We start from the raw sequence: 27245 nt of genomic DNA, 5'->3' as shown, positions 1-27245 counted from the left end.
GAGCAAAAAAAATAAAGAGAGCGCGCGGCGGGTTTGTAAACTTTCTAGTGAGCGTGTCAATATATCCAGCGTTCTAACAAAACAACACGTCATTTTTCTTCCTTCTCACCACTGCATTTCTCTCTATTTATACTTTTTTTCTCATACATCGTTATTACAGTCATCTCCTTTTTAGACCATTGTTTTTCGGTAAAAAAGTCGAGGCTTGCGTGCGTTTTCATAAAGGATCCAGTGTGTACATTCGCTCGTTATTTTTCCCTTTCCCTTCGTACAAAGAGTGTCGAGATTTTCACTGCTGCGTCTGCCTCAAAAGCAGCCATACTGACTCTTTTTGAAATGTGATACACTCGAGGGACTTTTCGACAACCTGTTCAAATTTTGAGTGCTTCCTTCACTTACGTTGATTAAGTTTGTTTCGAGGGTTTCTTTGGACGAATTTGACCTCAAATATTGATATCCTCTCCTCATACCTCAGCATATTTAATTTGGAAATTTTGAATTTGGTTAATAAAGTCTGGAATAAAAGAATGAGAGTCATGGATCTTGATTTTGCCGTCAGACTTTATTTGGAAGTCAACATAGGGAATTTTAAGACTTTTTTGAAATTTTAATCTAATAACAATATGTAAGCAAGTTGGGTTTCATAAAATTTGAGCACACTAGCAGGTCAGAGTGAATCGTGGATGCATGAGATATATGGAAACGCAAGGAACTTGCCGTGGTCAAATTGATTAAATGCCTCATTTCGCTACTAACGCCACCTAAATCACACTTCCACGTTCATTTGAGTCGGCGAAAAGCTGCTACTCTCACTCACTCTCCGAAGCAAGTCAAAAGGACTGAGCATGAAACGGTCGTTGGCGGATATAGAGAACTGTGATTTGAGCCGACGTTTTTTCGCATGAACAAATGACCGTGTTCATTTTTCCCGCTCTGCAGAACGTGGACGGAATTTCTACTTGGCTGAGGAAAAATAACGCCAATGAAACAAAAAGTTTGAAAGCGTTGAAAGCACAAAATTGCAGCAGAGGGAAAATCGCCTGCAGTGAAAGGAGAGTTTTTTTATTTAACATTGATCATTTGGACTCAAAAGCGAATTTATTCCCTCTAGTACAAATATATATTTTCTAATTAAAAACGTTCTACAATATCATGCGCATGGGGATTTAAAGATACTGTTCAACGTAAAATGCATAAAGTCGCCTGCTCCTATTGCACGCCGGACAAATTAAAAGGAAATCCACCTTTGACGACAGAGTGTGTTATATTATACTACGCGCAGCGGGCGGAATGACTTTTCGCTGCGCTCGCCACAACACAGAGAGGGCGCACAACAAAGCGGCGGCAGCTGGAAAATCTATAAAAAGCATTACACACGCAGAGAGTGTCGCCATTATACAGGCCTTTTTTCCCTGTAATTCGAGCCCGAATTTATCGAGGTGTCAACAGGCCGGAGAGTGAAAAAGCGAGTCCGCAGTGCCACTACTTTTTGTCCGCCCTTTGCAGAAATTGCGCGGCATTTGCCGGTTCGTTCGACTGATCCAATGTATGCACGTTCACAAAGCTCTCAATTCGACCCAGGAGCACACCTTGCCTCCGGTGAGATTGCCCGAGGAGTGGAAAATAACTCAACTCGGACAATTAGGTGCGAAAAAACTCCCCCGGAGCGTAGTGTTGGTTGCAAACTTGCGCTAACAGTTATTTACGGCAGCTTTCACGGGCTTTATTTTCGGCGCTAACAGGTTGAAATTGGATCAACGCGCGAGAGAGAGAGAGAGAGAGAGAGAGTAATACGGCTCGGTGAACTGACGGAGGTGTTTAAACATTCACATTGTTTTCAGCATCCTTCGGGCTCAAAGGCAACAAAGGGCGAAAGCTTGAGCTGGAGCATCGAGTTCACTTTGAATTTAGAGACACGATTATGTTCGTCATTGAAGTATAACAGGTTTAATATTCCTGATAGAACAGCTATTTTTGTGTTTCTAGTTGAAATCAAATGCAGGTCCCTCAGTGAATAGTGAGCCTTTTTTATCAAAATTGCCTGCTCATGTTAAATTTTTCCTACTGTGGTGATGAATTTAAATTCAATTAGCAACGAAAATTCAGTATATTTCTTGATAACTCAAGTTCCATTGATGCGTTTACTATATCTATAGAGATCTGCAAATAAAATATTATGGTTTCATTTAGATAAGTATTTGCTTAATGTAATATAAGAAGTTTCTCGAAGTTACAAGAAGCTTTCAAACGGATGGAGAGATTTGATAAGCGCTTTTTCTAACAAAAGTGAAAAAGGATAGTGTTAATTTCGACCGCACGTGCTGAGGCCCAGCCGAAATCCGCTAAGTGTGCTTTCCATAATTGGTCTCATCTTATTCGTCCACGGTTGTCATCGGTCGACCACGGGGAAAACGTACAAAGGCCGGATTAATTGGCTTCCAACTCCTAATTACGAAGCGACAAATGCGGCCCGCTGGCGAAAACGAGAGTTGCGGAAACGGACGCAATGAGTTGCCCGCTCAAATAATGCCTAACGAGTTTCTTCCTTCCTTTCCTTTGATCTTCGCTTAGTATAATTCAGCAGACCCGAAATGCTCCAGAGTGCAAGTCTGCCAGGCATGGCGTCCCGGGTGAGAGAAAGTGAATGTAAATGCAAGAGAGAGCAGCTTGTTTATTGTTAAAGGGCCAGAGTGGTTTTAGCCCTTCCCCGTAACTTTATGGTTTAATGGGAGCCCTCCTTTATTATCATTCTTTTTGAGAAAATAAATGGTCTCCGAGAAAACATAATTAATTTTTTGCTTAACTAAACAATTATTTCCGGTCAGAAATGCTTCAAAGTACAATAGTTTATTTGTAAACTATTGTTTTTTATCTTTTCTTTTACAATGCGTTATCATACATGATCTGATTTTTTGTAAATAAAGCTAGCAGGTAGCAGGGAGTTTGATTTGTGAGAGGTAAGACATGTTCAATGCTGGAAACCCTTAGCACAATAAGTCACAAGAACACGAGATTTCATTTTTTTTCTAATAGAGTAGTAGAAAATATTTAGTATCTGGATTTTAACAACTGGTTATTTTCACGCATTTCATGGAATTTCAATAAATTAATAAGCATGCATACACTATTTAAAACCAAATGACTTGTTTTTCAGGTATAGATTTGCATACGCACATCAACAATTTGCGTTCATAATTGAAATATGACGCGGATTTATGCAAAGCACAAGAGGCGAATTTGTATTAGAGCAGCAGCGACTAGGCCACGCTATTTTCCCAGGCCATAGGTGAGAACACGCTGCGCGATCCTTTATTATTATTCAACAGCTTTAGCCAAAATCGGACCGAAGCGACCAGGGACACGTGCACGAGCAAGAGTGATTTAAAATTTAAATTGTGACGGCCAGAAAATGGCTTATTATTACACGCAGCAGCCGCTCTCTGGCTTATGCAAGCCTGATATAAATAATTCATGCCTGCGCGTGTTTGGCGTACGTGTGGATATTTTTTGAGTCCACCACTTTTCCTCGTGCAAAATTTGACCAAAAATACAATGTACATAAATACAAACATGGTGCCTGTTAGCGAGGAAGTTCGAGCGTCGGTTTGCGATTACACAATTGCTTGAGCAGAGCGTCATAGTATGAATTTCATGGTAAAGGTGGGTAAAGGGTTTCAACTTACTCGGTTGCGGTGTCAAGATTTAAAAAAAAAACGAATATTAACATGTTCTTTTTCATCATTGGCAAAAGGAGAGAGAATATAGTCAATTAGAATAGCTAGAAAAGTAAAATGTTAAAAAATGGGTAAAAATTAAAATCGTTTTATTTTTACGAAAAAAAATTAAGCATAATTACTCTAGATTTGAAAGTGTTTCTGTAATATAATTTGTGAGAAGTAAATATATCTAGTTTTAATAATTATAAGTTGTTTAATTAGCTTTATATTTTGAGATTCCAAAACAAAACTAATAGCTGATGTTATGGTTTTATTTCTGTTTCTCTCCTTTCGTGTTGCATATATAAGTCTAAAACGTGCTCAAACACTTTGCAAGATTCGCAGTCAGCTAATAAAGAAATCTCTCAATTTACATGGAAAGTTGGCATAAGAAAGAGCGAAAGGTCTTTAGCTAACGAAAGTTGTCAGCACCTATTCAGATAACATCAGTTCACAAACAAAGAGCGACGACGGTGCGCCAAATTGAGAGTTTGCATGTTCATTCTTTAAGCAGCGTGGTGACGGCGGATCTTTCATTTCCTTCTGACGGCGGTGGCGGCAGCCTATTGAATTAATTTGCCGCTGAACAAAGCGCACAATAGAAGAATGATCGGCCGAAAATAATTTATAGAAAATGCCTCGCAAAGTGCTTGATTGTTTGCCTCAGGGGCTTACAAACTATATTAATATTTGACGTATCTTTTATTCTAGAAGACGATTCCTCATGAAATTCAGGGGAAATAAAAATTCAAAACAATGAGAAATTTTATAAATGTTGATATTTAAAAAGTGGAAATTTCGATGTCTTGCAAATAAGAGTGGATGCGGCAAAGGGTAAAGAGGAAAAAGTACAGAAACATGTAGATCATGACTAACAAAATTTATAAAAACTTTCCACTTCGCTTAAATTCGATTCATTTATGCTATTTTACCTCTTCAAATTCTCGCTTGACGCTCATCCAAATTTTCATCACAAATAGAACAACATTTTTTTAATTTCATATGTTATTTATCAATTAATTATTTTTACTTTTTAATTTTTCAGTCATGTTATTAAAAATCAAGTAGTCGGTCTAATTTAGCTAATTTATTCGTCGCTTGACTGGAGTGAGTTGGCTTTCCGCTTTTCACACTCGATGAGAGAGAGAGCACAATTAATCCTCACTCGATTTCTTGCTCTGCAAACCAATGAATCAGAGCGCTTGCCTGCTTATCTGCTCAACTTCGGGAGGCGTGGCGCACGTTTTTTCTCCCTGGCGTCACTAGTCGCTCCCGGGAATAAATTCCAAAGCTGCAAAAAAGAGGGAAGGAAGTCGCCGAGCGGCACCTCGTAATGTCTTTTGAATCGGATCAAATTTCTGCTCCGACGGTGCCGCAATTTCCTTTTGTTTTCCACTCTCGATTTGTGTTAAATGTCACAAAATTCTTCAAGCCTCGGATAATTTTCGTCATAAAAGTTTATGGATTATAAATGGAACCTTCTCCGTTCAACAGGCTTCGCGCTGCAGCAAGGAGAAAAAGTTAATTTCACGAAAATTAAAAGAGTCTTTCTCCCTGCTTGGCAGCTGCATTATGCGCGTGGAGCGAGTGCGACCGGCATAAAAAGCTATACAAACACAGTGTTTCTTTTATATTCGCGCAGAAAGACCTTAAAGTGAGCGCACACAGTTCTTTTCGCGATTCATAAAACCTTCGAGAGATGAAGGCAGAATGTATGCCATAAATCTCGCGCGAAACAGGAACGGAGAAACTGACTTATTATATATTCGCCGCTTCGGTTTGGCGCGATTATGCTATCTGCTCTGTTCAGTGCTGAAGTGACTCAACTCCGAAACTTTCTCGTCAAAACAAAAAGCTGCGCACTTCATTATTCGCCAGTGCAGACCGCAATTAGAGGAAAGTGGAAAGAAAGTTATCGCCAGAGTGCGCCGTGCAGAGTAACAAGTTGTGCCTGCGATAAACTCACGTTGAAAGGTTTAGTTATCCCTAGCCCCGCTTTATTTTCTAATCCATCCATCTGATCTGATACCCAGTTGCTGATAATCTAGCTCGTACGCGATACATCAAAGCGTGCAATAATTGCTGCCAATGGATGCGCATAAAACCGTTGCAAATCAATGGCTGGATTCAGTCGCCCAATCACATTCATAAATCTTCCTGTATCGGTTTCCGCACATGCTGGCGTAAACTAGTTTGTATTAATCTCAATCCTATGGATATCGTATCACTGTATGATAAGCGCTCCTCAACCTGCCACCTTTCACTGACTGATCAACCTCCGCACGCAATTAATGGTCATGTCGCTCACTCGCTCTACGGCCTGTGCGTATTACAGAAGCCATATGTACTGCTGATGTATTTTAATAACTATCGACCCGAACAAACACAAAATTACTCCAAATGCTACACTTATCAATAAATGACAGACGAAAGGAAATAAGACGCATTATTTGGCTACCCCGCAATTCTAAATCTTTATTCAAAATGTTAAATTGACAAAGCTGCACGAGAGAAATTATCTGCTTATCTCAAAACGGTGATCTTTTAGTTTAAAATAATCTTTGATTCTAAAAACAAAAACGAATAACACTCTCTGTTTGTATAATAGGTCATCTGAGCTGTTTTTTATTTGAAAATACAGTTCTTTGCTTAAAAACATTAAATTTTTCAATTACAGCTACATAAAATGTGGTGGAAAGAGACAGTGACTAATTTCTTAACTTTTGTAATCGAATTAGCGAGCAAATTCACTTTCACTAAAACATTATTACATGCGCGGAGCGCGATCATAAATTTTAATCAGTTGGCGGACGTTCTAGTCATGCCTTTCTTCCAAAAGCACTCCTAATCATTTTGCGGCATGAATATTCACGTTCATTTCACCATCTCCATCAATGAGGAATTACACGCCACTATACTGAACTTTCCTCCTTCTAGCGAGAAAATGACAAAATCGCTTGGTCATGTTTGCAGGCGCCGGGGGAGAATTTGACGTCAGTGAGTTATTTAGGTTTGTGCCGTTCGTGCCAGATATAAAGTTCGAAAACCACTGGGTGGTTTTGCCAGAGAAAAGTAATTATTGCGACTGTTCAGGGAAACGTGATACAGAAATTATACATGGAAACATCAAGAAACCTTGAAATTGATAAAAAATTATAATACTAACTTTATAACTAACACTCAGCAAGAAAATTTCAATGAATGACTTTTTATATATATCTTTGAATTTAGCTTTATAGCTAAAACGTACCAACATTTTTAGCAATATCATATTGCGTGGAAGATAAGAATCTGACTTCAAATCTAAACTTTTGATTTTAGGTACGAAAAATTTAACAATAGTTTGAATTCTGAAGCTAAAAGTCGAGTTTCAGGTGATGTTAAATTTCATTCAAAAGGCTATCGAAATTGCTTCGTAGCTAAAAAAAATACGGCTGCAACCAGTATAGCCGAAACTAGGAATTTTAAGATTATTCACCAAAATTGTTGGGCTGCTTGTTGGATTTTTCCGATTTTTCTTTGCAATTAATATTTTTTAAATAAATCGGCAGCATATGTTGCACCGACGAATTGTTAAGTTGCTATAATGGCAATGGCAGATAATCATCTTGATAAAATTGCCAAGTGGGGGTGCGAGAGAGCGAAAGAACACGCTCTTGTCCTCCCTCCATTTGCAGCGATAGAGGCAAACAACGCACATTCTCCGCTTTTCTTGATAATCCAGCGGCTGAAGGCACAAATTGGAGCACGCCTCTGATAGGCTGCCCCCCAAAATTCGCCTAAACAACGGGATCAGCCCACTAAGCGCAATCGGAAACAAATCTAATTCTCGCGTGCACTGGCTTGAATCCCACACGAAATTCAGCCCCAGCCCCAACACCATCTGATGTTAATTTAATTGAACCCACGCTAATTAAATATGCAAAAGAGCACAAACCTTTTTTAGGCTGAAAGATCTTCATGTTGGTGATGCGTTTGAGTAGCCACGAGGTCAGCGACTGGTGGTGATGGTGGTGGTGGTGTCGATGCGGCTTTTTGCTGCCGCTGGCCGTCGACTCGGCCGTGGGGCTGGTGGCCTCGTCGGCCGCGGCCGCCTGCGAGCTGCATGGCTGCTGCGTCACGACGGCCTCCACCGTCGCCACGGAGGCGGCGGCAGAGGCGGTCGGGTGCCTGGCCGCCCCCTCGAGCAGAGGAGACGGCCCTGCGGCCGGCGTCACCTTGGTGGCCTGGGGGCCATTCTCGTGGCCGGGGGGCAGCTGCTTGGCGACGACGACGTCCTCGAGTTCGGCGGCGCCCGCGTCGTCGCGCCGGGCCACTGTCGCGGGCATGCGACCGCCGAGCACGTGATCAGACTGCGACACTCACAGCGACGGCCACCCGCTGGCCTCTGGCGCCCACCTGCACCGCGCGTGCACCAGCATATGAACGGCCGGCGATCCGCCTTCACTGACGCACCGCTCGCCCCAACTATCCACTACCTGCGGACACAACAGACAATTCGTGTTAATTTGGTTAATTTTTGAAGAGCTGAAACACAATTTCATTATCAGACTAAGACGAGGTCCTTTTTTGCAGTGCAGGAGGCAATGCTAACTTTCCAATTAGTCTTTTAAACTATTCATATTTTTAAGACGATATTAAAGTACCTTCGTTACTTGAAACACTATAATTCTAAAGCATAATGTATATATGGATATTTTTTCGTGCCTTATGGACAGCCAGAATGGTGTCCAGAATCTACCAGCTGATTGAGCCAGCATGGTAAAATTGAATTGCGAACAAAATTGATATATTGCACTCACAAGGATCATATTTATTACTTTCAGACCATTGGAAAACATTAATTATATACATTTACAGAAAGAGAGTTACAATAAACATTTTGAGATATTGCAATCCATAATCGCCTCCACGCATTTAGTCATGAATTGAAAAAATCCCTTTTGTCAGCTCTGAGTAACGGTTTCGTGCTCATGGCAAGTAAAATCTTAAATGCTCTCACTATCAAATTTTTCTTGTGGTTTAATGTCCTGCAATACTTTCCTAAGTAGAAGCAACATTAAATTTAACGTTATTTAAAGTGAATCGATACAGGGTGACAATTGAAAAAAATTGAATTGTTGCACGCCATAAGCAGTTAGTTTAGTTGATCGTTAATCAATTTGTTCTACAATTTGCAACAATCAAAAAAGGACATTGCTACTGTAAACATTCAATATTTTCTCCCAAATTTACAGTGCTGGACCACATTTTCTTGGCAGATTTAAATTCCTCTCGTCGAGATCTGTCTAACAGCGTGCGAAACCTTTTAAAGAAACTCTTTGTTGGGAAATAATTAAGATTTCAAATAAGGAGACAGTCCTCACTATTTGAAAAGCATGCTAACTTTGCAGCCCCTTTTCTCAAAAACTTGCAGTGCTCATTAAGGTCAGTTTTGGCTTCAACTAAATTCTAAGGGATGAGTCCATGTATTGGCGACAAGGATATTCCAGGATTTTTCAGTATCAATCCTCTTTTAACGGTATGTGAGGAGAGTGTGGACCCTCAAAATTATACTGAAGCTATCTATTTAACCTTTAAATTAATTTAAATCAAAACCTTACTAAATTCGACATTTTTCTTCCGTTGAAATAGTCAAAAAATTCCCAACTCAATTGCCATCGATGCGCTTGCTGGGGCCGATCTGCGCGACCCATTTGTTTGAATATGACTCAGTGATTTCACATTTTCACAAATATTTTTGCCGTTACGTTGTATCTCCCAACACACATGAAGACATTGTTTTACCTCTATTAGGTCATCGTTCCAAAACGTACATCAGGCATAAATGGCCAAGTTCTATAAGGAAATCCTGTTTATGGTAGCAGACAAAATTTGGGAAGAGTCTCTTTGACCCACCAGGAGCAGAATCTTTACGGTAGAGATGATCGTACTTTTGAGGATGATGGTCTTTTAGAGGAAATAGTTTAATAGTCATGGAGAATGTTCAATCAAGAATCCTGAATTCTGAATCACGAATGCTGCACAATATAGGTTTGCACGCCTTGTCTCGACCTCTGAAAGCCCCCTCGAAATTTAATTACGGTCGAGAGTGTGCCAAATGCCAAAGGTAAACAGGCGCGGCCTTTCACCTTTGCGTAGCGCTCGACAATCAGGAGCTCGGGCGGGCTTATTGACAGATGTTTAGCTGGGTATTGTATGAGAGTGTGTAATGAGCAGCGGAGGCGCTCTCTTTCGCGTCGTCTTTTTGCAGTCGACGCGAAATCTTGCTCGTGCGCGCGAGCTCCTTTTGTGATTTTAAAAGGGAAATCGTCTCCAGGGGCTGCTAGTGGCACTGTTTGCTGCGAGAATCGCGTTCGCCGCTGGTCATTTCGCCTCAACAACCGCCGCCGCACCACCCAGCAGCTTCATACGTCGTGCGAAAAAGGAGAAAAAGTAAAGCGGGCCGGCCGGGTGTGGTTTGCGTGGGATATGGCGTAAAGAGGAGGCTCTCTTTGCCTCTGCCCGCCACCACACTCGCATTTGACACCCTCTGCGGCCTGTGTGATAAAGTCGAGCTCAAAAATAACATATATTACGTCGCAGACATAGCAACCAGATAAATTATCGCACGCAATGCGATGATGAATCTGAACGACGAGTGCAAAAGCGTAATTCTCTGTGATCTTCAAAATTAACCCCTGGACAAATTGTGTCTATTTTTGTATGAGATGAAAAGATTACAGTTAAAAATGGGTTTTAAATGCCATTTATATTACAAATTATTACGCAGAATATGCAAAGTAAAAATTGTCTCAGAATGATATGTGCATTCATTCTGAATGTCTTCACGTTTCTTGGTCTGTGATAGGGATTTGTAAAAGGCATGTTGTGATTATCCTCACAGCTGTATGCAAGAAACTCCCAAATGTTTTCTAGTAAAATCAAGAGCATATATACTGGTTGATTTCTCAACAGCGAAAGTTCAATAACATGCTGTACCTGTGACCAATTTTACTTAAATTATTTAATTATTTCAAACAAGTAACAGTTTGATTGTTTGATCGAAATATTAACCACAATAAAGGCAGATCTCATTTCATTCCAATCAAGTTATCACAACAAAATACAATTCAAATTAAATCTCTGTCAAGCAACATTCATGAACACCTTTGTTCAGCACCCTCCAATTGAATTTAAATAAAAAAAAGAAAGAATCAAATCTCAGAGCTCCTTCCAAAATGCAAACAATCCTTAAGTTGAAATGAGAATGAGCTACATATTTAAATAGGAAGCGAGAAAGATGAAGAATGTTTTTCTTTGGCACCAGACAGATTCCCTTAGTTTTCACTTTTGTATAGTTTCAGAACACATGGCACAATTGCATTTTTCTCGAAATTAAATAATAGAACCTTCAGGGTATTGCTGAAGACCGTGTTAGATTAATTAATCCTATCTTTGTGTGGATCATTGGCGGGATAAATGTCTAGCGTTTAACTTAAAGCTTTTGGAAGGAGATCAAGATGGCCTTGCTAAAAAAATCTAGGGCACGACGTGCCTTTGGTTCGTTTCAATAAGAGAGACACTGTGAGTTCATCTTCCCCACTATAGAACATACAAAAATATTGTATGTTGTTCCAATTCCAACGAAAGCTAAAAGATATAGCAACGCAGAACAATTACTCGTTGAATCAAATTGGATGAAAGTATTCTATTTGAAATTAATTCGGAAATTTTGGCAGACAACGCAGTAAGCAGACCGAATTTCATCAAGACAGTTGCTTTCGCCTGGAGTGATTCTGTAAGAGTTTGGCCCACGGTATATAAAAGCAAGTGTGTCGCACGCCGTTTGATCTGTGTCTGGCGGCTTGGCTCCAGTGTGTGTGTGTCAACAAGCAACACGCCGAGAGAACGAGCAGAAAGGGCTGATTGCCTCAAGTAATTGTGATCCTGCCATAGTGTCTCTCTCAAAGGCTTTCCTCCGTTGCGTGTTTCACTCGCGGAAACACATATTCGCTCTTGCGTTGCCTCAAATGCTATTTGCCCACCCCTGGAACAACAGTGGTGGGTAATGAGAGAAGGTGCGAAAGGTGGTTTTGCCGCTGCTGCTTTTCCAACTCGTCCTCTGCCAACTCTACATCCCCACGAGAGGCGCCGTTCACCTGCTTTAGCGGAATTTCGCAATTTAACGCTGGAATGCAGCACCCAGGCGAATGTGCAATTAGCCCTAGACTCGTCTAAATCTGCGGATGCTGCAGTTTATTTTCACTCACGCACGTTAGTTTGTTACATTTAATACAGTGCAATGCAACTATGAGTTCAAAATGACAGACAACAAGCCAAGTGAACAAATCACCAAGTTTGGCTTGTTATAGGCTCGATTTTATTGCAGAAATTGAATTGGTGTGGATGTAAATTGTTTTTTTCGTTCCTAGAACGCTAAAATTGAAGTTTTGAGGCAAATAAGGCAAGACCCAAGTTTCGGTTGAACGAAGGTTGTTTAATTTTATGTACCAGGAATATAATATAAAAAAATCCTTTATGCGGAACAAATTACTTTGAAATGTACACTTCCAATAACAACATCCTTTTATTGAAAACCATTATAAAGCAAATTTCTGCGTAACGACCCGGAAAATAACATTTGATATTCAAACTCCTCTGAGCATCTCTCGAGCTCGTAAGAGTAAAAAACATTTCAAGGTATAAATCCACTGCAAATATTCCCCCGCACGACGGAGAACTGTACCAAATCCAAAATCCATTGTCTCCGTCATTTGCCAGAAAATTAAAAAGACTCTCATTTCTGCGAACAGCGCTTCCGCTTAAATGATTTCATTCTTTTGTGTGCAGACGCTGAGTGTTTCGAGCAGACACCATTACGGAAATCAAAGGCGCAAAATTGGCCGCGTTTCGTTCCGCCATCCTTTGTGTGCGAAGTTGGAAATAAGGCTTTATGAAAGGCGTGATTTGGCCAAACTTTCTGCACAGCTCGAGTACGCACTATAGTAAGTTACTTTTTACGCGAAAACTTTAGACAAAATTTCCGGCCTGCATGCTTAACTTTCAGCCTCTGCGAGACTGGCGTGAGTCGTAATGATCGTGTGTGTCCTGGCCATGCCGTCGGGAAATGAGTACACCCGAAATTAACTTTTGATGCTTGAGCGGAAAACGATCACAATCTTGTGCGCCGAATTGTTTGAACTACACTAAACTAAACCTGTTCCGTGTGGTCTCTCCAACTCCTACTTTTAGCAGACCGATAACAATTGAGCTACAATTTTCAAAACTTTATCTTATCAATTTCCTAATACTATAGACCATGATAAAATTCAGCCTCGCAATAGAGCAACTTGATCTGATTTCAAATCCAATATAGAAATTAACGATCAATTTCTCAACTTTATTCGTTAAAGATAAGGGGTACTTTTTCATCTTGAACGTGCTCCGAGTGGTTATTTTGCAATTGGAACATTGTTATGAAATATCGTTCATAGACAAACTACGTTTTAATTAAAAAATTACCCTGGGGAATGCACTTTCCAACATAGTCCAGTTGGAAATTCAGTTGTTGATTAAACCCCTGACATTTCAATTGATATTTCCATATTTTTCTAAACAAATTTTCAAATAACACGTTTGACAGCAAAAATCCGACGTTTTGTAGCTTATTCGGATAAATTTATAAGCAAATAGGACTGTAGATTATTTTTCTATTTTTCCCGCTTCGTTTAGGCAGTACTCGTTGTCCAATTGCCTAAAGCGTGGCAAAAAACACATAATCACAAATTGACGTGTGCCGTTCGAGTGGACATTAGCCCGCAGAAAAAAGCAAAATCGATGCAGCCGTCCGCGTTTTGGCGGGAAAGCTCGACCGTGAGTGGCCAGGGCGAGCAACGCACCTGACTGAGGCGGCCGCGAGTGGTGCGTTCGTCGGGGGCCGGAATGGAAGGGCTTAGTCGGCGCGTCGTCACACCGCACTCTCTCACTCAACACTCACTGTCTGGCGGAAGAACAGAGAAGGTCTGTTTGCACTGTTGCGAGCAGCCGCTGCTCGAACCGAGGGGCACGAACACACTGCTCGCTGCTGTGGCGGCCCAGCAGCTCCCTCCTGGGCCCGCCGCCGCCGCCGCCGCGTGTGACCCAACGGCGCCCGCGCACTTCGCCGGCCGTCGAAGCTCTCACACTCGCAACGCCACACGCCTTATTGTCTTTCGCACTCGCGTGTGCGTGCGTGCGAATCGGCTCTGCAACGGCCTTTCCTCCCATCCATCGCTCCATTCAGATGCGCCAGATGGCTTGGGCGATAGCAAGAATTTGCGATAAAACTGTGCCGCTCTCGAAAGGACCGGAATAGACCCTGCGCAGCATTTGTTATGGGGGATGAGGGTATTCATGTTCAATATGTGTGTCGTATATACGTAGGGAAAAGGACTTGAAGGGAAGCCATATTATCGTACTAATGCGTATTGTTATGGCTTATGGCTTTATCCAGTTACCCGGTGACCCTGAACATGTTCTCGGTTGTGTTTATCTATTGGAATCTATTCGAAGATTTTTCCACAATGATTAAAAAAAATGTTGGTTCTCTTTTATTATCAGTATAATATAATACCCTCGATGAGAGACTAAAAAATTAGAGCTAAAATTGTTATGAATGATTCTTTGATGATCAGCTTGTTGAATCAACTTAATTATTTAAATACAATGGTGAAGCAATATTGTTTTATATTACTTCTCAATTATTTATTTCTAAAATAACATCAAGTTATCACCGACATTTCAAAATTAAAATAATATCTTACTTAATAAATTTTTAGAAAATAATTCTTTGAATCAAGAAAATTCTAGAAGTAATTCAAGAAAAAGGCATTGGTCATCATTTTTTCTCACATTCAGTTATCACCATCCTCATCATCATGGAGATTGAAGAAACCTGTAGCAAACTTGACGGTCACGCATGGATTGCAGAGATTGCCATCAGCCAGAGTAGCAGATTGCTCGCTAAAACTTTTCTGCTCGCATCTTTACTTTCAAACAATCCTGGAGCGCGAGAACTTATTAAATCCGGGTGTATTGCGATATCCGCTTTCAAAACTCATAAAACCCGAGGAGCCGCGCACTTTTCCCACTCATTTCAGTGGGAAAGTGGGTCGAGCAGAAACTAATGATCAGTCAGCAGGGCATGGGGAAATTATTAAAAAGCGCTGGAGGAAACAGGAGACAAAAATAGTGCAGCAGAGGGCAAAGCTGCGGCTCTAGGAGGACAAAGTTTCGGGAAATAAGCACTTTTCCGTGTGCGTGCGTACACATACTAATGTACGACGCTTTTATTTTTTTCTCCGTGCTGTCCCACTCCCCGAGAGTTCATTTTGGTGCGGCGAATGAAAAGTGGACGCAACGTGCGGTGGATGAATGAATTTTTTGTTGTGCTTTTTCACTGATGCCCTGCAGTTTCCGGAGTTAGAGCTTTTGCTTGCCGCCTTTTTTGCTCAGTCTGCACAAAAACTTTAGAATGGTGAAAGTGATTTAAGAACCTGTTTTGCTGAAGTACAGGAAAATGCATATTAAACAAACGGCTTTTTGCACCAAACGCGAATAACTTGCTCCCGTTCAAAGTAGATTCCGTTTTTGCCTTGTTGTGCGTTGGCCAGTTGTAAATCTTGTGATATGGTTTCATAATTCACAACTTCTAGACTTTCTATTATCAGAGTCTTGAATCGCATTCTTTTTTCATTTTGTTCAGTTTTTTACAATTATTCTAACTTCAAATACTATTATTCAGAAGTTTAAAGACTAAAATTTATTTGAGCTACTCAAAACATATTTTTGAACGAGAAACAATATCATCCTGTTCAATATTATAGTCTTCTCACTAAAATTTGCAGAAAAAATACATATGAAAGATTCATGTTGTTTTCCGCTTTTGCATGAAGCGTCATAATCGATCTTGATTTTGCGAACATTTGGTTTGTTGCTACCACTGGCAGGTATTGACAGAGAGTGTGATTGGTTTTATTGGTGCATGTTGTGTTTCTTTCCTTTTCGTCCAACAAAGTTGTGCTTTTCCAACAACACCGACAGCAGCTGCTCGCATGTGGGAATAGCGTGTGCCAAGCGGAAAATTGCTTCAGAGCGAAAGCGAATTGCTAAACGTTCGATTTGCAGCCGAGTGCATTGTAAAAACTATCGGAAATGGATCATTCCTCTCGTCTCGTCTGCTTTTAGAGGAATGAACTGTTTTAACAAAAACAGGTGGAAAACGCAACTTGGTTATATGTATTTCTTTAATCTTGATCTTCAGAGGTCAGGCGATTAGATTATATGTATAGCTGTTGTCAGGAAACAACCTTTGATACGGTCAGTCGAAATCTTAAAATATTACCGAGAGGAGAAATATTTAACTTGAACAAATGTTTCAAGCGAATAAAATCGCACAAAAATAAGAGTTTATCGTTGGGATTACATTTAAAAATACAATTTGAAGAGCGCAAGCTGAACGCAATAATTATAACTCTGCACATAACACGCTGTCAACATATTGTTTGTCTCGTTACGGAAAGATTTAGGGCAAGGCTTGCAAGAGCCCCCGCAGAGAGGAAGATGAGGGCGGACTCCTTTGGCTCGAGGAGCAATTTTTCCTTGGGTTTGTAATAGCTATAACGCTGGGTAATGAGATATACCATGAGCCACACAGCGACCTGATTATTGTCATGTTTGTGAGCATCAACATTTACAGATAGCTCTCATGAGCGCCTCCAGCGCCAACCTACACAATGGGATTCGAGTTTTGCAGTTCAGTTCACATGGGGCCTTTACAAAAGAGAGCAGCTTTCGCGGCAAACTTCGATTATACAACTTGTGCAACCGTAATAAAACGAAAAATGACGTAATTTCTTCCTAGCAATGAAACTTCCGCTTAGCATTTACGGATTTTAAAGCTAGAAAGAGATATTTCATTATAGTGAACATGAGATAAGGTTGAATTAGTTTTTTTCTGATTTGCAGAGTCTGCTTGAGACGTGGAGAGTTTGAAGTGAATGTCAAACAGCCTCTCAAGCTGAGCGCTACACGCTTACGCTACAATATCTATTTTCTAGTTATTTTCTAGCTGCTCTCAGTGTATTTTTTGATTGTGAAGATATGTGAAATAGCTCGTTAAATTAACACATTTAAACAGTACGAGTCAGGAAGTGAAGTATAATTTCAAGCCAGCTAGAAAATAATCATCATACCTAAAACGATGGTTCAGTGGCCCAATACATCATTATAACTGAGACTATAGGAAATATTTATTGGCCTAAAATATTCTTAAAATATTTTTGTAAAGTTAAGTTTTCCTTGTTGTTGAAAATTGTTTTTGTTTCTTACAGTTGGAATGATATCTTTAGTAAGTAAGTGCAAGGTTTAAATTGAGTTTAATGTCTAAAATATTTACATTTTAAGGAATATAAAAATATTACAGCTGAAATTTTGTCTTGCAACCGAAAAATACACACAGGAAAAATAAGTAGGAGAAAAAACGTTGTGGAAGTTGGCAGCGTTCCGCTTGTGAGGCTGTTTGACATGCAATTCAAACTTGACACGTTTTCTCGGCAGACTTGCAAGATCAGGAGAACTCTATTTCTTCTTGCCTCGTGTTCACTAGAAAAATATTTATTTATATATATATATATATATATATATATATATATATATATATATATATATATATATATATATATATATATATATATAGTTTCAGAGGATTATAATTAATTAAATCCTGCATTTAGGGCAAATGTGATTGCTTCATCAAATCGATCTTGTCCGCGGCAAAACGAAAACCACAATGCCATTAAATCAGGCAATGAAATAATGATCCAGCGGCACGGTGATGAGAGTGTATTTGTGGTGTAGGGCACTTGGCCGTTTGTCTAATTAATAACAGGAGAGAGCAGAGGAAAGGACAGCCGCGCGCGTTTCCGGCCCAGCCTTCTTCCTCTGCTCTCATTGCCAGCGAGTAAGTGCAGCGAGGAAATTAACAAGCAAGGCCTGCTTGTTACACAGCGGCGACGAGTTGCAGGGGATTTCCCATTGTCGTAAATCGAGCCGAGCAAGAGCGCGCGCCTCGTCGTGCAAACAATACAGGATTAATGGCGGCGATAAGGCTGCAGCGCGAGATGTATGTACGCGAGCGGCGCTGCGGCGCGCATCCCTCCAATTAATATTGTTTCTCTTTTGTTCCTAATCCAGCGCTCGCTCTGCTGCAATTCAATTAACGAGTGAGCAATGCGGAAGGTGCGGTCGCCGCTCAATTTTTTATTTTTTAAACCCCCCACTCTTCACGCACCCAGAACGCCTGCTCGAGCTGTGATTATGCAACCCGCGCAGCACGCGTGACGAGATGGATGCCTAGCCGCGTATCGGTGCTTGTTTCGTCTGTTTGCTCAAAGTTGGCGCAAAGCCGAGCGCAAAGCACTTCATCAGCCCCAAAGGCACGAGCACGGCTAGTTGGACTGTTCCCACTAATCGCTAAATATTGATGAAAATTAAATATCTCTCTCGGACAATCTGGGCAATTAGCCCTAAATTACGAAAATTTGTGACAACACGGTGGCGTTTGATGAATTAAAGGCTGTCATCCATTGGGAAAATTGATTATAGCAATGTTTTGTCTACTTTAATTGGTCGCACTATTTATTTCTTTCACTGAATATTATTTGCGATTTTGAAGTGAACAAGACAAACCTGTCAGAAAGTTTCTAAGCCTAGTTTACATACATATTTTATTAATTTAATATCTGAAAATTCTTATGTACGATAATTTGCAAGGTTTTTCTCTAAATATGTTTTTAATGATAATCTAGAGATTCTAAAACCATGCCCAACTGTCGTCATTATATTCTAAATTATTCATTATTTTTTCGGCAATATAATTTAATTTTCACTGGCTTTGATATTAGGCTCTGATCAATTTCCTTTCCAATTTTGGCAAAAAGGGAAAAATCATTCGCAATCATCTCTGGCAAATCCGCACGGATCACCGAAGGCGGTTGAGATTTGCAAAGGCGGCGAGCGGGAGCAGATTCGGTTCAGCAGCTACTCGTCGTTCGCTCTCGCGCGCGCACTCTGGAGATTATTTAAAATTCAGCAGCGCCCGGCCGCCTCGAGGGGGGTGCTTTTAGCGTCGCAAAGATGCATGCAGAAAAGAAAGAACAGAGGAAAGAAAGAAGAAAAGCGCCATTCAGTACTCCACCGCCCCTTCCAAACATTATTTTCGCGGGCGATGCAGATTTTCGTGCATAGCAACGTGCGGGTGGTCTTCGCTCGGCTACCCTCAGGCCGAAAAAGCCACTTCAATAGCTCATGGAGGTGGCAAACTTCGGAATGTGTTTGAAGGAAAATATTCCGTTCCAGCTGCGAAACTTACCATTTTTCAAGCTTTGGAAATGGAATTTGATCTTCTCACGAGACACTAAAAAATGTTACTTACATAAGCTCTTAAGAGACTTCATTTTATTCTCAGTGGCCTAATTGCACTTTGAATGTGAAGCTGACTGAGAGGAGCAGTCACGATAAGCGCGATGCTAATGGCCAGGAGCCCGTCCACAATGATTGAATCCAAGGCCCTGGCTCTCTCGGGGCCTTCGAGGAGACGATTGTTTGTACGAGGCAACCCTCTCCCCCTCCATAGAGGGTGGATTGGCTTCGAGTGGCTCATTATGCAACCAGATTGACTGTTGATGGTGGCGGTGAGTGATGGCGATGGGAGGGTAGGAAGTGCGGCCCAATTAGATGCGGACCTGATTTTCTCATTAGCCCTGCAAACGGGAAATTAAAGGTGTTTCGAGTGGCGTGTGCTATTTCTGCAGGCCATGCTTTCAACAGCTTCTTCCTGCTACCGACTAACGCTGCTATCACTTTAGTCGATTGTTAAATTTTCCTTTTAAAATGCTCAACTTAGAAATGAAAAGATGCTCTTTTTGTATGTTCTCTAGGGATACTTCTCCGCAGCAATGTACTTCCGCCAAAGAGTCCTGTTAAATGCTGAATAATTCCCTTTAGATGAGAAAATGTACAGCAGCACACTTCGTTCTTTCAAAGAAGCTTTCCAAAGTGAGTCAAACAAAAAAAAGCTCTTCGCCACAGTTCTACACCTTTGACGCAAAGTACAAAGAGCTAACATAAATATATAGTGTTTCTTTAAGCCGCTTGAAATAAGTGAGAGTTGTTTGAATATATGCACATTGACGAGGTGTCATCATACTCAAGCAGCCTTCAATTGGTTCCGGCACCATGCTTTACATTCCGCTGATAGGCAAATAGAAATTAGGTACGGGTGCTTAAACGAGGAATTGTTGATTTGTAGAATAAATTGGGTGCATTGCGATCGTGACTTTACGTTGAATTCCGTCGTGAATATTTTCTGCGAGAGATTTATGCGGCTCCTGTACGCCCGTCTCATCGTGCACAAAAACACGGGCGAAGACCAAGGGCTCTTCGCGCGCTCAATCACTCCCGAATCCTTTAAATTATCTACTGTATCGTGCATCAACTTCAATTGTGGCTGCGGAATATAACTCTGTTTGCATTTGACTGGTCTCGCGTCCCCTGTGCTCGGTCTTTATTTGCCCTAACCCTGCTGGAATTAAAAATAAAAATGATGAAAAATTGATATTTCCTCATTTTACGTGTATGCCAATATTCTTTCTCAAAATCAACAATTTCTCGCTATATTGATCCTAAAAACATTCGGCTCAGATTTACGATATGATGTACTAGTACATATTTTAGATATTTTTATGAAATAAAATCTAAATTTTTTAGTTTTGTGCGCCAAACTTTCATTTGGCCTAGATTTTATATCCTCCCATCTTTATTAACGCAAACTCAGTTCTGAAGCCTACAGGTGATTGAAATTTTGAATTGATTTTTAATATTCCACAATGTCTTACCTGAAAGAATTGCTCATTACGTTAAAAGCAGCTTAACGAGCAATTAGAAAGTGAGCATGTTTCGAAGACCAATTTTTCCTCGCACTAGACTAACGAACGACGAGAAAATGAGTTTTTGCACCCATGGGGCCAGCGGTGGCCGAGGGGCTGGCGTGACGGGGCCGTCTGTCTGACGCCGATTTGAAATTCATCGAGGCAACCGACTGTTCAGCAGCAGTCAGTCAAGCTAATTATCATACCATTATTTAAATGCGTCGAAATCGGGCGACATGATATTGCATGTCATCCATATTAATGAACACAGCACTCTCGGCAGCAGCGGCCCTGATTTAATAAGGTCACCCCAGGGGGCGACGCGCCTTGCAATTGGTCATCGGGAAAGAAAATTTCGATTTCGACCCTCCACAGCAGGGGAGCGAGCAGCCGATCTATAATTTTCGACGTGCATGCATAGGAACCAACTTCTCACTGGCCCGAAGAGCAGAGTTTCATTCATTCCTCTAACTCCCCGAATCTTATCTATGCGGTGTATTTTTAAATTCTAGATTACATCCTTGGTCGTTTCTCAGGTCAATATTAAAATATGAAAATGGAACGTAATATAAAAATAACCACAAGAAACCCCTTTTGTGGCCTAACCAAAGGAAGAGACACTTGTTAATCCGTAGATCAATTGCGCACGAATAACTCTAGGGCTGCATGATCTTTATTATCAAGTTGAAATATTGTTAGCCTCTTCTCGTCTTCTCACATTTTAATGATGATTCCTTAATCCTCACACCCATATGACCAAATGGTAATGGCAGTTTAGTAAAGTTCATTTTGTGTCATAAATTTGTCGTTTAAAAAATTCACACGCACTGGTTCCGTGCTGTGCAAATTAATGACTCATTCATGCTCGCGCTTCGTGGAGAGGCGAGGAAAAAACTAAAACAGCTTCTGCGTGCCCAGCTGCTTTTTTTCTTCCTTTTTGTTTTGTATTCCAGCTCAGCCCGCAGGCGTACGTCGTTTTCGGCGACGAGTCTTTTGTGCGAACAAAATGAGTGGCGGCTTTATCGCATCTTGCGTCGTAAAAATAAATTATAAATACGCATGAGCAAGCCAGCACCGACACTCAAAGTGTGTACTCGGCGCAATGCTCTTTTGCCACAATTTTGATGATCCCAATGAAAATAAAAAAATGAGTAAAATCTTATGATTTGCCGTAAAAAATGTTTAAATTGATTTTAAAGTGTTTTAGCTCATGTCTTTCTTTGGTGAAATTCATTTTAATTCGTATTAGGTGAAGCAAAAATTACTAAAATTAATATTTTCTGGCTATCCGCAATTTTCCAATTTGAATGAAATATTTTTGTGTTTATAATTGGCCGTTGTAGTCTTTTCTTTTTCAGCCATCAGTTTAGTTAACATCAGCTCAAGTGCACAGCATGTACTTAATTTAGCTCTAACTTGAGCAAGCTGTAAGTAACTCTCTTTATCGAATTTAAAAATAAAACGAAAATCAAGTCATCTCTCTATTATGCTCTTCTCAAAACAAGACAAAGCTGTTACAAGTTTAATGGCTTGATGCCATTCACGGAGAAAAAGATAAATCTGGGCGAAAATTTCCGTTCCATTTGCAAATTTGCAGGGCACTTCACCTAATGAGAATCGCGTGCACGCCTTTGTTTGCCCGCGTATTGAAAAATGGTGGCGCGCGCGTTTTTTCGTTGCTTGCTTTGAAGACAAACAGCCGCGTGCCCGGCCCACCTCGTCGTCAGGCACTTTGTTCGCCCGACTCGCCCGACTGGAGATGTTGCAAAGTGTTTTCGGCCCACTGCCACACTGCCTCGACCCCCGCCCCCCTCTTAAGCGCCGCAGGGTTCTTCAGACTTGGCCAAACGCCCATGCGTACATATTTTAAAAGGAGACTTCCCTTTTGATGATATTTCGAGTGCACTACACAGTTTTATACTTTCCCTTCTAGGCTTCAATATTAAATTTGATCTTCCTGGAGCGGCGGAGATTTAACAGTTGACTTGAAGAGGGATACCACTCTCTTTTTGGCAGGGTAGGTGCCAAGCATTTCTGACTTTAGTCAAAAATGGCGAGAGATTTTCTCGCTTTGAAGAGGCCCCGTTTGATAAAATATTTTTCTTGGTCGTAGTATTTTATTTGCTTGACAAGTATCATTTCACGGCGCCAATAATATGTGATAATTTTTTTATTGAGTTTTATTTAAAACAGCAGCCTCTTTACTTTACGTGTTAACTACGTTTTATTTAGTCAGATTGAAAGGAATAAGTGTTTTGGCAATCTTGTTTGATTTGATCATTTTTTCTCAAAGATCACAAGGATGTTTGCAAATTCGAAAGTTTGCTCCGTCGTCGATGGAAGCAAATTTGAGCTGTGAATAACGATAGAAGAGCTTTATTTAAGAGGCTTCAAGCGTAAGAGTTTCGTTCAGGATGAGCACACAAAGCGAGGAAGGAAGCTGCGCCGGAAAAGGCGATGGATAGTGCGATCTCCTTCCGCCACACACAAAAAGTCGGTTTTCTTTCCGACAGCCGTGTTGATATATCGAAAAATGTACATTTCCCTTCTTTTAGCATCGGCAAACATCTCGCGTGTCGCTCTCACGAGGAGAAAAAAGCAGACGAAAAACTATAGAAATCGATTAACGTTTGTGCTCAAGTCCGTGGGACACTCACATTCAACGGGTGCTGTGTATGAAAGTTTCAAGATTGAATAAATCAGATTTAAGCACACTGGCCGGCAGGTTTATACTCAGAAACTCTGCATGGCTGCTACTATGCTCCAAAGTTTTCCCCTATCCTCTCTCTCGTACTCTGCAGCACCATTATTCTACTTTATGCTCTGCGGATATGCATATATAATGGAGTGTTTTCTTTGTTTTTGTTTGTGTTTGCGACGACGACGACGATGACTACTCCTTCTACACTTCCAGCTAGGATGTTCCTACGAATCACTCTATTAACCTCTTAAGTGCTTTAAATCCATTAAACAGGCATTTGCGCCAAGTTTGGTTCTCCATCTATCAAAAGAGGGGGCTGAACAATGAACATACATATATTTAATATGTATAAAAAGACTGCAGACCCTGCGGCCCGGCAAAGTTCACGATCGATGCGTTTGACTTGAAACGCAATCTATTTTTTTTTTAATAACAAAGGGAATTGGGGAGTTGGCTCCGAAATCGATTTACATGAGTCTTTTTTCCCTTCTGCTTTTCACCTGGGTGCACGATTCAAATTCTTGTAAAAAGCAAACACGGCGTACACAAAAGCAGATGCTGTGCAAATTTATTTAAGATACAACAGAGCAGCCGCGCTCGCGACTGACGAAGGCGCACTGCACAAGACACACTAGACTGCGAGGCGTGCGAATCGATCTCGGCTGCATTGAATTCGCAGCCAGTGTGCCACACTTGTCAGCCGAGCAAATCGTGCAAGAGGCAGATCAAGCCCCTCGCCTCGCTAATTAATAATTAGCTGCACGCACCCTCCGCTTCGTTTCTGCACCCGTCCAATGTTATTTGAACGAATGTGCAAATAAGTTCATCCCTTCATTCGGCTGCGTAGCAGCTATCCTCTCAAATGAGGTGAAATTGGGATCGTACACACCAGAGATGAAACTGACATATTCTATCAGGTGATTAATTAAGGTTGTTGCAATTTATTTTTGTGTTATATTTATCAAATATTTTGGCCATTTAATTTAACCCAAATCAAAATGAATTTAAAGCCATGTATTCCAGCTCTATTTTTGAGGTTGAGGAAAAATATTTCATCATGAATCAAAATTTAATGTAGTTTTTGCCTTCGCATAGTGATTTCTCAAATTTAAATGGGACTATGAGTGTGCTTGTGAGCGAGATGAAAGCGGTGGAATATTCAATCATTGTATTCACTGTTTTTTGTAGATCATTACGAAGGGGGTGGGTGCCCGCCAAGGCAGGGAAACGCACGACAAATTAATTAACAAAAGAACTGACCTTTATTTGCCGCTTAAACATCGTCGGGCACTGGTAGAGCCGATGATGAGAGCGAGAGAGAGAGAAAGATGAGGGGCTACGCAGTGACCAGGGATATGTCCGTCGCACTGAGTGAGTCCAGTTTTCAAAAGTCCACACTGCACTTGCACTTGCCAGTTGGCCTCGAGAACTCCCTATCTCTTTCTGCCCCGATGTTCCTTGACAACACGTCAGTTCCCTCTCTCTCGTCCTCCAGCTCTCCACGCCCTAAATTCAAAGTTCAAAAAGTACAGTACATTGACGTCGCCCCCCACACACACATTGGTCAATCGCCTAGGCCTGATAATTTATTTTCAAAGTAGTCTTTATTATGGTTCTGCAGGGCTATTTTGCCCCCATACATTGCCACATCCAGAAAAAATAATATCAGTTTGTACATAACTGTTTAAAAGAGAGGTGGTTCAATATTTCTTGAAAAACTGTTCTATTAAAAATTCCTTGAAAGCACTTTGGTTTTCGATTAGACACAAATTCGACGGAATAACGCCATTGTTCAACAAAAAATGAAACGTCGGCTGCATTTTATCCGTCATTGCTTAATCCCATGAATGCAGTGTCTCTAATTTTTGCTTGATCTTTTATCAACAACGATACATTCGGCGTCAGCTTTATCGCTTCCTTTTGGCCCGGACTGACTTATGCTGACATTTAACATTTTAGTCAGTAAACACATTCCGGCGCATAATCGCTAACGCTTGTGAACATCGGTCGCCCGGGCCTCTGCGTTATCTGGCCAACGATTAAACAATTAATGACATTCGCCGTCCCGTCTTATTGAAATAATTTCAGACCGAATCCTAAATTCTGGTCCCAATCAACTAAATATTGTTGGGCAAATTAGAACTAATAAAGAACAAAAAGATATTACCAATTTTACAAAAATATTCAAAATTGACGATACTGAAGACAAGTCAGCTCTTTAGTGTTTTGAAAAATCGGAAAAAATGCAATGCACCATTCTAATATTTTCAGGGGGGTTAAACATGTTAACGAGAAATATTATTTGTTAAAAATATATGCTGCAAGGGGCACTTTTTGCAATTAAAATAAAAATTTTGACCTTCAATTAGTGACTTTTATATACAGCTATATTTCCTTTAGGTGAGTTGTTAAGCGTAAAAAATTATGAATGATGGCAAAATTTCATCCCGATATCTCATATAAACCAACCGAGATATCCTGCACTATGAGTTTTCCAAAAACTCCAAATATCTCGGAAAATACTCAAAATTTCTTCTAAACTCTTTTGCATTTATATCGGGGCGTCTTTATTAAGTGAGAGTCCAAATGGAAAACACATTTCTTTAAACTACTCCTCAACGATTTTTGATTCATTGGATTTCGGAATAAATAATGTCAAAGCTATATGTATTCTAAAGAGGAAAAAGATGAATCATGCAAATTTCATTTCAGTGCGAGGGCACATCATTTTCGTGTCGGTTGTTTTGTTCACACAGCGTTCGTGACCGAGTGAATAGTAAATTTTCCAGTGGCAAAACCGATTAAACAGTGTGAAACAAATAATGCCTCCGCGGTTGTTGCATATATGCCGAGCCAAATTAAGCGTGGCGCACGTGTGTTCTCTGCACTGCATAGCAAATTTAGCACGTCGCATCTGCAGTGCGCGCGGTCCGAGCAGGTCGTCGGCGCGACAATGGTTGGGCTTTTAGCCGCGAATAATCAGCCCAGCATGAAATTAATAATCGGCGTCGTCGACATCAACAGCCCGACGACGATGCCCTCCGCACACCATGCTGTTGGGGTGTTATTTGCATACGTGAGTGAGGGCACAGATTGTGATTTCATTTGCACGTCCTGGTGGCGCGGCGAAATCCGCTTTTGTCCGCAAAATCTGATGCGAATTTGTTTTTACAAACTTGATTACGGGTGCCACGTTTAACCCCTGGGGTTGGTCGATACGAATCAGATTAGCAGGGGGCAGCGGGAATACACACACAAAAAACGCCAACGTTCAATAAAAATTACATCTATGACGGAAATTGAATTGCTCAATTTGCGGCGTAGTTTTTTCTGACACTTTGGCTTCCAGAGTTGATTTTATTCCTAGTATGATAGCACGTATTTTCTCATTCGTTGACTGGCTTGAAAGTTGAAAAAATAGCATTTTGCTCCATATATTTTCGTTGATGTAAAATGTTACGACTAAAATGTAGTAAAATTTTCTGAGTAACTCCATTTCGTTTTGAATGTTGACCTTACAGAGAAGGTGAAATCTCAACCTATTATATATATATTAATAATAGAAATGAAAAACCCACATCGTATTTAATCACGTCTAAAGTCCCCCTGACAAATAAATTCTAGGGATTTTACCGATTTTACGCCACCTTTACCCCCGCTTTTAACCTTCGTCCAACCCTTGTTCAGCAAATTTATTGGATTATTTTAATTTTTTAAAATGCCTAATATGCCAAGGCATATCGGTGGTGCAGCTGTTCCAAAAGTCTTGTCAAACAACATACTACGATTTTCCTATTGTAATTTGATAGCCACTTAAATTTGTACTATTTTTGTTGATGGAATTTATGGTAGTTAGAGCTGATTTATTTATCTATTTCA

General features: G+C 40.7%; 1 protein-coding gene across 2 annotated transcripts in view; it reads right to left on the bottom strand.

The window, feature by feature from the left end:
- LOC135946127 (Kv channel-interacting protein 4-like) overlaps positions 1 to 24768 on the bottom strand; it is a 59671-nt gene extending 34903 nt beyond the window's left edge. The window contains exons 1-2 of one of the 2 annotated variants that reach the window (XM_065494190.1): positions 24627 to 24768; positions 7654 to 8194 (exon numbers count right to left, since the gene is read on the bottom strand). In XM_065494190.1, the coding sequence (XP_065350262.1) occupies positions 7654 to 8044 (391 nt within the window). In that variant the 5' untranslated portion in view covers positions 8045 to 8194; positions 24627 to 24768. Of the gene's footprint in view, positions 1 to 7653; positions 8195 to 13597; positions 13797 to 24626 lie in introns of those variants that run through there. The other variant, XM_065494189.1, reaches the window with a different exon arrangement.
- Between the last annotated feature and the right edge of the window lie 2477 nt (positions 24769 to 27245).

Source organism: Cloeon dipterum, chromosome X (genome assembly GCF_949628265.1).
Source record: "Cloeon dipterum chromosome X, ieCloDipt1.1, whole genome shotgun sequence".
Classification (NCBI taxonomy): domain Eukaryota; kingdom Metazoa; phylum Arthropoda; class Insecta; order Ephemeroptera; family Baetidae; genus Cloeon; species Cloeon dipterum.
This window is presented reverse-complemented; position numbering and strand designations above follow the sequence as displayed.